The sequence below is a fragment of the Mustela nivalis genome (genome assembly GCF_964662115.1).
Source record: "Mustela nivalis genome assembly, chromosome: 1".
NCBI classification, from domain to species: domain Eukaryota; kingdom Metazoa; phylum Chordata; class Mammalia; order Carnivora; family Mustelidae; genus Mustela; species Mustela nivalis.
This window is the reverse complement of record NC_139020.1, coordinates 200,874,635-200,886,793: the sequence shown is the minus strand read 5'-3', so window position 1 is coordinate 200,886,793 and position 12,159 is coordinate 200,874,635. Positions and strand designations below refer to the sequence as shown.

Below are 12,159 nucleotides of genomic sequence, written 5' to 3'. Positions count from 1 at the left end.
GGCCGAGGGGAGAGCGGCCTTTCCCTGAGCACACTTGTCCTGATAATTTTGACTCCTAGAGTCGCGGTGGTAGTCCACATACCGGAAAAGTAAATGAGTAATTAAAAGTAGTCGGGATATGAGGGAGCCACCCTGGAGCACAGTTACAGATGAACCTCACCGTGTGGGGGAGTAGCAGAGCCGCACTGAAGGATGGGGAAGACCACTGGGAGACAGGATTCCGGGTGGGCACTCTAAGGCTGGAGACAAGAAGAACGGTACTCCACGTAAATTTGATTCTCGGGATTTAACAAATACATAAATACATTGCGGATAATGAGAGCCAGGTTTCTCACTTTCTGAGAAATAAGTTACAGATAAGACAAGGAGGAAGGTTAGAACCAACTCTCCGCGTGAACACGTGGCCTTTCCATAGTTACGTGGACGGACTCAGAAATAAATGCAGCTGTGTGGGTTAGCATACACAGATGTCCTCTAGCTCTGCGGAGAAGTTCTGGAAGCAGTGGTACCCTGGCAGCAGTGAACTTAACTTAGCAGCCAGATCCTGGTTTATAAAGCACCGTTCCTCAGTGAAAGGAACCAGGACTCCTTGGAGAAAGGGCTGATCCCAGGGCTGGGGCAGGGAGAAATACCAGAGGCCGGAACATCTTGTCTTGTCAGAAGTAAAGATGTGCTCGAAAACGATTTCAGGCATGTTGAAAGAATGCAGGAACCAACCCAGAGGAACCCCCAGTGGCCAAATTGGGAACACTTGGAGCAACGGCATAAGTAATGGCAGTATTGGATTACAGCCTCAGCCTAGAGCAGATATCCGTGAGTTATGCTGATGGATGTAGATGGCGGAAGAAGTAAATACTTGGAGATAAGGGGTAGGCAGTACGCAGACCACTCTGAAGGCCATCTTTGGTAGCAGGGGTTGGCACACTTTTCCTATAAAGGGCTGGATAGTGAAGATTTGGGGCTCACAGGTTAGAAGATGTGCGTCACAACCACTCAGCTCTGCTATCGTAGCGTGAAAGCAGGCGTGGCTGTGTTCCAGTGCAGCGTTTCACAGAAGCAGGTGGCCCTCGGGCGGAAGCTTGCTGTCCCTGTTCTCGGCAATGCCTGCTTTAGAAGAGAAGCACTATCGGATGTCTTTGGCTGTCCATGGCGTAGATCTTGCTAAGTTTGGGGGGGCACAGCTGGGGCAGATGTAACTCTGACAATGTAGACTTCTGATGCTGTTTGGGAATCGCCAGCTTATTTTGTCTCTCGTTCAGATTTTCTCTGTTTCGTCTGCCTGTTTGGGGTCGTGAGATGTAGGATGGACTTTGCCCTCGTTTGGGCCTGGATGGGAAACCCAGCTTTGCTCTCGCCAGTCGTGGGACCTCAGATACATGGCTTTACTTCTCTGAGTCTTCATTCCCTCATGTGGAAAATAGTAATATTGTTCCTTGCTATAAGGACAGACTTCTGGGTGATTTGCTAAGAGAGGGTCAATGCTGTATTGCCTAGATCTCTGGGGGAGATGGCATGCATGACTTTAGAGGTCTGTTGGTGGTTGGGTTGTGATTGTATTAGGGTTGTGGTTATTGCCCTTAGGAGGACCTCCGTGTGGATGGCCGTGGCTGTGAGGACTACCGATGTGTCGAAGTAGAAACCGACGTGGTGTCTAACACCAGTGGGTCTGCCAGGGTCAAGCTGGTGAGTACCCTGTGGCCACAGGCCGTGCCCCGGGGGAGGACAGGCAGGCCCTAGGGAGCCAGCTGCGGGCCCCTCTGGGCTTTGGAGTGCATATTTTTCCAGGGAATCCAAGACCCAAGCCAGATTCTGGGAGGGCATCTGTACAGATCTGAAGGACCCCTTACCTCTTCAAAGGGCCACTTCCCAAGTTCATTTGCAGTGCTCCTAAAAGAGTCCCCCAGGGGCCTAGTCTGGGAGAGGAGGTTGGCAGTTGGGTATCTGGCTACCTACCCTGAGTGAGAACGCTTCTCCCCTTCTTGCATGTGTCTACAGGGTCACACAGACATCTTGGTGGGAGTGAAAGCAGAAATGGGGACACCGAAGCTAGAGAAACCAGATGAAGGTTACTTGGAGTTCTTCGTTGACTGGTCAGTACTTTGCATTTTTTAAAAAAATTTTTATTTATTTATTTGAGAGAGAGAGACAGAGCACAAACGGAAGGAGTTGGAGGCAGAGGGAGAAACAGGCCCCCCGCTGAGCAAGGAACCGGACAAGGGACTCGATCCCAGGATCCTGGGATCATGACCTGAACCAAAGGCAGGCACTCAGCGGACCGAGCCACCCAGGCGTCCCACATTTTTTTTTTTTTAAGTAGGCTTCATACTGGGTGTGGAGCACAATGTAGGGCTTGAACTCACGACCCCAAGATCAAGACCTGGGTGAGTCCAAAAGTCGGACACCTAAGCCACCCAGGTATCCTTATGTATATGTTTGGAAAGAAAAATGATGTATATTTTTAAAAAGATACATTTATTTATTTGAGAGAGAGAGAACACATGTGTGCATGAGCCGGGCTGGAGGGGCAGAGGGAGAGGGAGAAAAAAAAATCCTTGAGCAGACTGCCTGCTGAGCGTGGAGCCTGGATCAGGGCTTCATCCCACAACACCGAGAACGTGACCTGAGCGGAAATCAGGAGTCAGGCACTTAGCCAGCTGAGCCTCCCACCCTCCCTAAAGGAGAAAATGGTTTAAAAGAAAATTCAGAGACGAGACCTCTGGTTTCCTGTTGAACCTACTTTTATTTTGTATTCAGTCATCATTCCTGCAGCCAGCAGGTATTTCCTGCATCCCTCCTGGGTGCCGGACACTGGGATATGTGGAAGAAGGCCTTGGCTTGAGTCCTGTCCTTGTCCTAGTCACCTGGTCTGTGCTGGGCCTCATTGTCCCCGTCCGAGAAAGGAGGGCATTGCCCGGCAGCCCGGCACATGGTGGTTCTGAGAGTCAAGTAAAATGATGGGTTTTGTGATGCTTTGAAAAATATCAAACGTAGATGATAATGGTCATTTGGTCTCAGATGCCCTGTTTCTCTTCCTGCTCGAGTTTTGCAGAAAACATTTCATGACTTGCTTGGCAGAGAAAGGACAAGGGCCGGCCAAACAGCCCAATGGAGGGAGTGGCATCGAGGCAGGCAGTGTGGGCGCTGGGAAGAGCCAGGACTCTGCACTTTCTGCAGCCAGCCAGACTCTTCTGGCCAGCTTTGTGACCTCAGGCTAGTTACTCAGTCTCTCTATGCCTGAATTTCTTTATCTAAAAAATAGGAATAATGATACTATTGCAATGATGAAGAAAGGAAATCAGGAAGACAGAGTGGGCACCACCACAGTGATTGGCTCCTAGCGGGCTTTCAGGAAATGTTCCCTGCCCCCTCCTCCCCCATTTATTGCCTCCCCTTTCTTGGGCTTGGGGCCCAGTCCCATCTTCCGTCTGTAACTTCACTTCTAATTGTGTGGTGACAGTAGGCTTTCTTGAGTTGGTAAAGATCTCTGTTAGCTCATGCTAGGTACATGAGCTAATCTAATACAGATTCTGTATTAGAGTCCCCAAGACCACCCCCATATTTGGAGATTAGCTGGAAGGGCCCACAGGACCCAGCATATAGTTGAACTCATGGCTGAGATTTATCATAGCAACGGAAATGCAGCAACTTGTGTGTGATGATTCTGCCCAAGAAAGCCCATTAGAGACTCAGCACTCAAGATTTTTTTTTTTTTTTAAAGATTTTATTTATTTATTTGACAGAGAGAAATCACAAGTAGATGGAGAGGCAGGCAGAGAGAGAGGGAAGCAGGCTCCCTGCTGAGCAGAGAGCCCGATGCGGGACTCGATCCCAGGACCCTGAGATCATGACCTGAGCCGATGGCAGCGGCTTAACCCACTGAGCCACCCAGGCGCCCAGCACCCAAGATTTTTATCGGGGCCGGTCACATGGGCACCCTCTGCTTAACACGTACCAAAATTCCAGACTCTTGGAAGGAAAGCACATATTCACCTTATCACATTATTTGCACCAATAGTCTAGCGACAGTGGACCACAGTTCACTGTTGACTGGGAAAGGTCTTATTGTCAAGTTCCCAGATGGCAAATGAGGGCCCACCTTGCAAGCAGGCGCTTCTAAAGATAGCAGCCCTGGGCCTGCTCGTGCACCTTTTCGGCATAGATGCTGACCCCCCCATTTATATAATGAGTTCGAGTCTTCTGGACTTCTTTCACACTCAAAGGTTGGTCCTTGGGTGGCTGAGTTGGTTGAGTGTCTACACTTGATTTCAGCTCAGGTCATGATCTCAGGATCATGGGATCAAGTGTCGAATTGGGCTCCACACTGGGCGTGCAAACTGCTTAAGATTCACTCCCTCTCCCTCCCCGCCCACAAATAAATAAATTAAATTAAATTAAATTAAAAAGAAGTTGGTCTTCACAACATTGCTATTAGAGAGATGATCAGTTTGAGAGAGGGTCAGGAATTCCCCAGGGTCATAGAGCTGGTCATGCCAGCTCAGGCTTCTCCCAGTCTGCCTTGGCTTGTTCTACTCCATGGAGCCCGCAGAAGCCAACTTTCCAGGGATGTTGTGCTCAGAGTTCTGAGAACATATCTGCAGTCAGCTTTCTGTCCAGTTTTCTTTCTAGTCCTTTCTTGCACCCTGCCCTGAGCGGACCCCCCCATCCCCCACCCCCTGAGGCAGTCTCCTCCCCTTGGTTGGACTCAGGCTCTCACCAGCCTGAGTCATCCAATGGGACTGGCCCATCCTTTAAGTCGCAGTGACCTCGTTCAGGTCTCCAACTTACCCCTTTGCTCTTGGTGGAAGAAAATGCCTCTCCTGGCCTTGATCTGCCTGACTCAGTGCAGCGAACAGTCACTGAGGAGCAGGCACCATGTGCAAAGGACTGTAATTTGCTTTTCTTTTTCACCTCTTTATTATCTTGTACCTCCTTCATCTTCGGCCGACCACAGACGGTCAGCCCAACCACACCAAAGGGAAGGTGTTGCCCTCGGATGCTTGGCATAGGGGACGTATTTCACTGTGGCTCTGTGTCTGAACATGACTCCAGGTTAGCCTGCTGCTCTTGTCCCTTTCTTGTCCCAGCTGTGCAGGGAGGGTGACTCCAGGACGGGAGGACTCTTGGACCCAGCTCTTCCCAAGATCCGGGTTCTAGGAGGAGCCTCTCCCTCGTGGCCAAGCAGGGCTGCCTGCTCCTCTCCTTTCTCCCTTTGTAAGGCTCAGGAGACCCTCCGCAGGCCCGGAAGCTCCAGTTCCCAGGGAGTTCTCTGGACTCTATCAAGATGGATAATCACAAGGTGGCACACTGTAGTGTCTTCATGTGGCTGGGTTAGTGATCAGTTTAGCAGGTGGAGTCACCGTGAGACATTTGTAAAACCTTGTGTTCCTCCAGAGAAGGGAGACGATTTACCAAGCTCTGTCAGTTCGGAACCTCACCTGGGTCTTCAAAGACAACTTGTAATTGCGTATACGAACCCCTTTATTCCCCAGCGAATAGGAATGGTTCCTGGACGTCTGTGGCTGTGCCCAGCACCAAGGGTGCCCCCACCGAGCCCTCTGCTGAGAGCCCCAGGCTTCAGACCGAAGCAGAGGTGTTGTTCCGGAGCTTGGGGTCAGGTGGGCTGTCAGTCTGAGCCCAGCTTGACTTGACTGATCAGCAACTTCCAGGGTTTCATTATTTAAATTCCCAGTGGTTTGAGAAGTCTCAGAAAACTACTTTTCTGCTACCTCATTCTACTTCAGTTTTGTCTACTTGGAAGAATACGTGGCACCTGAGGCAGACATTGCCTCCCGCCCCATAATTTCCCCTGTGTCTTGGGAATGCTGCCCTTTGGGGAGGGTACCTGGTTGCACTGACTCTGACCCCATCCCCATAGAGTAGCAAAGACTTGGGGTTCCTGAGCACTGTGCCGGAGACGCCTGGCATCACTAAAACTGGGAGCACACTCAAGACCTCCTGGCTCCTATCTCATGTCTTTGGTGTGTTAGCTGTAACTTGAGAACAGCCTGTTTTAAATCAGAGCTTAGAAACTTTGGTGTCCCTCTATCAGAAGCCCAGAGGAGGGTAAGAATTTAGGGAGCTCTGGTATGTGACTCTGGGCTACCACTAGGTGGCGGTCCATCTAGTCTCTTCGTAGTTCTGACACCATGTTGATAGGGGTATCTGGAAGCCTGGTTTAGCCTTTCGGAGAGCCTTTGGTCATTCAACATTTCAGTGTGCCTAACATCTGCTACTACCCTGTGAGATCGTAACTACTTTTCATTGTGATCACTCGTATTCATCACTAATGTTGAACCGGAAGCTTCAGCCCTGAATTGGTGGATGGAGCCACTTGATCTCAGCTCCTCACTGCTTAGTGCTGCTCGAAGGAGGTCACTGTTAGTGCCTGATTGGAGTGCGGAGAGGAGGACAAAGCAGACAGGCAACCTGCAAAGAAAGTAAGTCGAAGCTAGCTGTATTCTGGAAGTCTCCAGAGCTGATAACTCTCCCAGAAACCTCAGTCAGGGGCTTACCATGAAAAGCTCCGAATGTGCTCATGCCCCCGTTCCCACTCATGGGGAAGCTTCTGTAGGTTCAGGAATGAGCACCTGTGCACACAGGGGAATGGGAGGAATTGGGGCCTGCCGCAGAGCTGGACGGGTAAGGGCCAGAGTTGGCCCTGCCCCGCGGACCCACTAAATTGCTTTCTTCTGCCTGGCTGTAAGATTCCATTGATTTGCAGGCCAGATTGATCACCAGGGAAACAATGGGTCTAATGTCTGAAGTCCTGTCTCAGGTAGACATGGCCTTGATCTCACCCTACCCCAGTTAAACCAGAGATGGCCCAAGCAGGGGGAGCAGAGCAGAGGTGATGAGTCAGGAGGGGTGGAGAACGGGGAGCGGCAGCGTTCCCAGGAATTTTATTAGTTTATTGGCTTGGTAAGCAGTTTCCCCACAGCGCGGGAAGAGGGGCTAGGTCACGCTCTATGAAGGATCTGAGTTGGTTTTGGCAGCTGTAGCCGCAGAAAGCGCTTGGTTTTATGCCCCAAGCCCCAAGTGTATACTCGGCTACTGAAAGAATGTATTGTGATACCTCCGAGCAGGGGGTGAGGGTTAACAGCCTGCGCACTCTCTCTCCCTTTTAACTTTGCACTTAATAGGGAAGCTTTTTATCTAGGACTCCTTTAGCCTGCATTCCTTGATTCCAGTATTTGTGGTCTAGTAATAAGTCCCAAGACCAGAGCATCCATTCATGACCTTGACTCACGTTAGGCTACACGCCAGGCGCGGCAGACGACGCATTCAGCGGGAGTCCGGTGCCGCCTAGGAGGTAAGGGCCAGGCTGCCTGGGTTGGAATCTTCGCTCCTCAGTCACGAGTTGTGTGAGCTTGGACAAATTATGTAACCTTTCTGGGACTCAGTTCCATTTTCTCTAAAATGGGGTCAGAAATAGTGCCTAGCTCGTCCGCCGGGTTGTGAGAATACAGTGAGCTGGTACATCTGACGTACTCCCAGTGGTTTCCACTGGTTCCAAAAGAACATTCAAGTTTTCCTCGTGGTGAAATGAGAGAGTCGGCCCATCTGAGGTCTTGCCGGGCCCACCCGTGAGATTTTGGTTTCACTACCGGAGTTTGTTTTCAAAGCTGAGTTAAAATGCCTTTAGATGGGCTGGAAGGTTTGTCAGAGTCTCCATCACTGCCTGCGGGTCACCGGTAGCTCTTTGTTCTCGGGGTTACCTGGCCAGTCGCTGTGGGCATCCTTGTCCTCTGACAGGGTCTCTGAGGGTCCTTTTCTGGGTCTGTATCACTGTCTACCTGTACCAAGAAGTGTCCTGGTGCTAGGAGCACCCCTAGTGATGAGAGGGGACCCTCTGTTCTCTATCCCAACCCAACCCTACTCTTCATCCTTGTTAGAATATGGGTTCTCTGGCTTTTCTCACGTCACCTGAAGTATTATTGTGTCCCCACCCCTGCCCCAGCAATTTCCTTCCGTTTTTCTAGCCTCTTCCCCCAAGTCCCTTCAGGGCCTAGGCACCAGCCAGACAGAGGAGCTTTCTGTAGTCTCATAAGCTTCTAAACCTTCTTCTCTGCCTGGCTACCAGCTGTGCTGAAAGAATAATGTGTTTAAAGAAAAGGGGGGGGGCTTTTAGAATAGGAAAAGTTCCCACTTTAAATTAGTTCAGTGTCAAAAAAAACCCCAGTGGGGCGTGGTTTTGTGGGTGGGTTAGTTCAGCCAGTTGGACCTGGGAAGATTTGTAAGCCATCCCTTAGGGTCATAAGAGAACAGATGCCTCAAAACCTGAGTCATTAATCCCCCCCCAGGGTGTGGCCCACTGTAGTCAGGAAAGTGCACATTTTAAGCACAAGTGCCTCTGGCTGGATTTGTCTGCTCAGATCTGTATGGATGTGTTTTACTTAAAAGATGGATTTTAATATTGATTGCTTAGTGTGTAAATTAGAAACAGCTTTTGTTTTGCTGGCTGTACAAAATTATTCAGTTGGTCCCTGGGAACTTGATTATTTCACCGTAAATGAGCTGCTTTTCATGGCTCAGTGCCTATGTCCAGCAGAAGCAGTGAGGGAACAGCAAGGCTGATGGAAGTTTCTCTTGGAGACTTTCAGCTGGGGCTCTGCTGGCTCATAGTGGAAGGGGAAGGCTGTAGAGTCCGAGAAGCACAGTTACTATATGGTGATATACTCTCATTGTTTCAGGGGTCATTCTTCTGCCTATATTCGAATGGACTATTTAAATATATCAGGTGAGATTTCCTTTTTTTTTTTTTTTTCAAGATTTTATTTATTTATTTGGCAGACAGAGATCACAAGTAGGCAGAGAGGCAGGCAGAGAGAGAGGAGGAAGCAGGTTCTTCCTCTGAACAGAAAGCCAGATGTGGGGCTCGATCCCAGGACTCTGGGATCATGACCTTAGCCGAAGGCAGAGGCTTTAACCCACTGAGCCACCCAGGCGCCCCAGGTGAGACTTCTTTTAGCATTGCACGGATGGGGTGGGCACGGCCTTGAGCCTTCACATGGGTGTCGCTTTGCCCGGAATGCCCCCCCCCCACCTGTCTGCAGCCTGACTTGACTTCTGCCCACGTTCTGGTGTGAGGTCTCTTGTGACCCCCAGCACTGGTCAACATCCTCCCCGGCCCCACTCCTGCTGTTTGCTTCCTATCATGAAGTTTCTCCTGACTTCGTGAGATTGCCGCCCTGGGGCCTTCATCCGCCTTGCTCACGCTCTCCCTCCAGTACCCAGCGGGGAGCTGGTACTTTCTAGATGGATGAGTGCATGGACTAGAAAAAGCTTCAGTATGTGATTTTGTAGAGACCATTGTGAAGCAGCTGGGTCTTACCTTTCTGGACCCTGTTCAATACAGTAAAATGATTCCTGGAATGTTTACTTACTGCACTGATTTTTTTTTTTAAAGATTTTCTTTATTTATTGAGAGAGAGAGAGTGGGAGAGAACACAAGAGGGGAGAAGGTCAGAGGGAGAAGCAGACTCCCCATGGAGCTGGGAGCCCGACGCAGGACTCGATCCCGGGACTCCTGGATCATGACCTGAGCCAAAGGCTGGTCCAACCAGCTGAGCCACCCAGGCGCCCTGATGTTTTGAGGGTTTGTTTTTATTAAGCCAAAACCCTCAGAAATTGCCCATTTAACACTTCTGAGTGATGCTTGGGGCAGCAAATGTTGATGCCTGTTCCTTCTTCATTGAGGTCATTGGGCGTAAGGTTCTGGAGGCCGAAGTGGAAAAGTTTTCCTCATGAAAAAATAGCAGATCAAGTAAAAGGGCCAATCTGATATTGAATCAGCCTCCAGTCTTTCTCTCTCCCTTTCCTGCTGTTCAGTACAGTGATAAGCGATGTAGTGTGACCTGCTGTCACACAGACCTGAGCCATCCCAGGAAGGTCCCTCACTGTACTTGCGTTGTGGGTTCTGCTCTGAGAGTTTCATGGTGCATTCCAGGCCATGGAAACTCGGGATGGTGTCTGTGAAATGACCCCTCTGTGACCAGACTGCTTGAGGCCCCAGGCCTCTTGGCTTCCTGGGCCTGCCTGAGGGCCGTACTCCACTCTTCAGAGTTAATTATGACTGGCCAAGGTTCACTTTACTATTGTTCTCTTGTTTCTCTTTGGATAAAGATGGCTTCTTTTGGGGGCGGGGGGTGGGCACGCCTGTCATGCCCCCTGACAGACAGAGCATGGTACCCATCTGGCTCCCTGCGTACACGTCTGGAGGCCAGAGGCAGGTGCTGTCCTTTCCCACTGTGGTGACTTTTCCTGATAGCGCTTGTGCTTCCAGCATTCCACAGAGCAACTGGAACAAAGCCCTGTGCCTTTGCTTTTTGTTTCTGAAAAGACTCAGCTTTTCTGTTACCTCTCTTTGTAGTTCAGCCAATGCTACCCCTGAATTTGAAGGTCGAGGGGGTGATGACCTTGGCACAGAGATCGCTAACACCCTCTACCGGATATTTAACAACAAGAGCAGCGTCGACCTGAAGTCCCTCTGCATCAGCCCCCGGGAGCACTGCTGGATCCTCTACGTGGACGTACTGGTACGTGTCACGTGGTGTACTGGCCGCACCGTCTGCGTCTGCTGGAGACCAGTCGGCCTGCTCTTCTGCCGGTGCTGTGTCCCTCTTTAAGTGGCTGCTTTCAACTTTCAGGGTGAGACTAGGTGAAAAAAGCATGATGTCCTATAATAAGTTTTTCTCGTTAAATACAACGCATGTGTCATAGCATGCAGAGAGTACCGTCCTACGGGAAAAGTCACACAACAGTCCTATCATGGTAGCACCCAAAATTAACTACCTGTCGGGGAAGGAGACACAAAACCAGAGATGCTCTGGAGGCGGCATCCCATGGAGGTGATGGGCAGAAGTTGGACAAGTTGGCGCATCTGCATGGGATGAGGATGAGCTTGCTTTTTTAAAAAAAAAGATTTATTGATATATTTGAGAGAGAGCGAGCACACAGGGAGATGGAGGGCCAGAGGGAGAGAGAAACTCAAGCATGTCCCTTGCCTAGCCTGGGACCCAGTGCGGGGCCTGATCTCACGATCCTGAGATCATGACCCGAGCCGAAACCAGGAGTTGGGTGCCACCCAGGCACCTGGAGGATGAGCTCTTTATATACATTTCCTTGTAGGCCCTATGGCTCTGGCAAGCAGTCACTGCTGTCTTCCCCATTTACAGGTGAAGTAAGGCTCGGAGAGGTGCAGCAGCCAGCCCCAGAGTCAGCTTGTGAGGAGTGGGGTTGGGCCTCAACATTGCTTCTCTTTAATGCCGGCACCAGCTCTTGACCTCACTAAGCCATTGGGTGTCTGTATCGCACCTGCTGTCCCCTGCCTCCTGGGCGTCCCACTGTGTGTCGCAGAAAGATTCTTACTAAGCTGCACCTGCTTGGCCACAAGAGAGGAGGCTAGGGTCTCTGAGCCCCGGTTACATGTCAGGAATGGTAAGGGTGTGATCTCATGTCATCCTACAGAGAAGCAGGGCTTTGCTGTACCAAGGGGGATCCTGGCGCTCAGAGGACAAGGCCAGCAAGCGGCAGAGGAGAGCGTCAGACCTGCACTGCCTGACCTGGGTTACCCCGTGGTGTGGCGCAGAGAGGAGCCTGAGCAGGCGGCCCTGAGGCCTGGAGTGGGCTTATCCTCTGCACCACAGGGAGGAGGGTGGGCAGGCTGGTACCTGCCCTTCGGGGGACCCCCGGGCCGATCGGGTTTAACATTCTGCCCTCTTGATTTCCTCTCTTGCTGATGAGCCAGAGTTTGTGGCAGGCCACTGTGACATGAGCGGGAGGGCTTCTGTGTCCCCAACTGCCAAGGAGGTGGGGGGCGGGGGTGATGTGCTCCCTAGGGTCCTTCCAGCAGGGAGATCCCACAGCCACTAGAGTGGATGTCAGTATTTCCCTAGCGCCTTCCTGGCATGAGGCGGGCACATATCGGAGTGGGAGACGGTGGTCTTCAGCCCTGGCTGCTCGTCAGGACCGCCTGGGGTCTGGAGTGGAACGCACATGCCAGTGTGTCACCCTGCGCTTTGCTGAGCTCCCCAGGTGCTTGTGACCCACAAGCTCAGAGCGTGCAGTGCAGACGGACCTGCAGCACACGTGCTCTGTTTGCGAGGCCGGCTGCGGGGAGACCAAGGCGCAGAGCAGTGTTCTCTAGAAGCACTTAGCTCA

General features: G+C 51.2%; 1 protein-coding gene across 2 annotated transcripts in view; it reads left to right on the top strand.

Moving 5' to 3' along the window:
- The window catches only part of EXOSC7 (exosome component 7), a 35,786-nt gene that overhangs the window by 9,965 nt on the left and 13,662 nt on the right, over positions 1 to 12,159 (top strand). Inside the window, exons 1-4 of one of the 2 annotated variants that reach the window (XM_082706030.1) lie at positions 851 to 869; positions 1,582 to 1,683; positions 1,996 to 2,090; positions 10,370 to 10,535. In XM_082706030.1, coding sequence (XP_082562156.1) covers positions 2,032 to 2,090; positions 10,370 to 10,535 — 225 coding nt within the window. In that variant the 5' untranslated portion in view covers positions 851 to 869; positions 1,582 to 1,683; positions 1,996 to 2,031. Of the gene's footprint in view, positions 1 to 850; positions 870 to 1,581; positions 1,684 to 1,995; positions 2,091 to 10,369; positions 10,536 to 12,159 lie in introns of those variants that run through there. The other variant, XM_082706029.1, reaches the window with a different exon arrangement.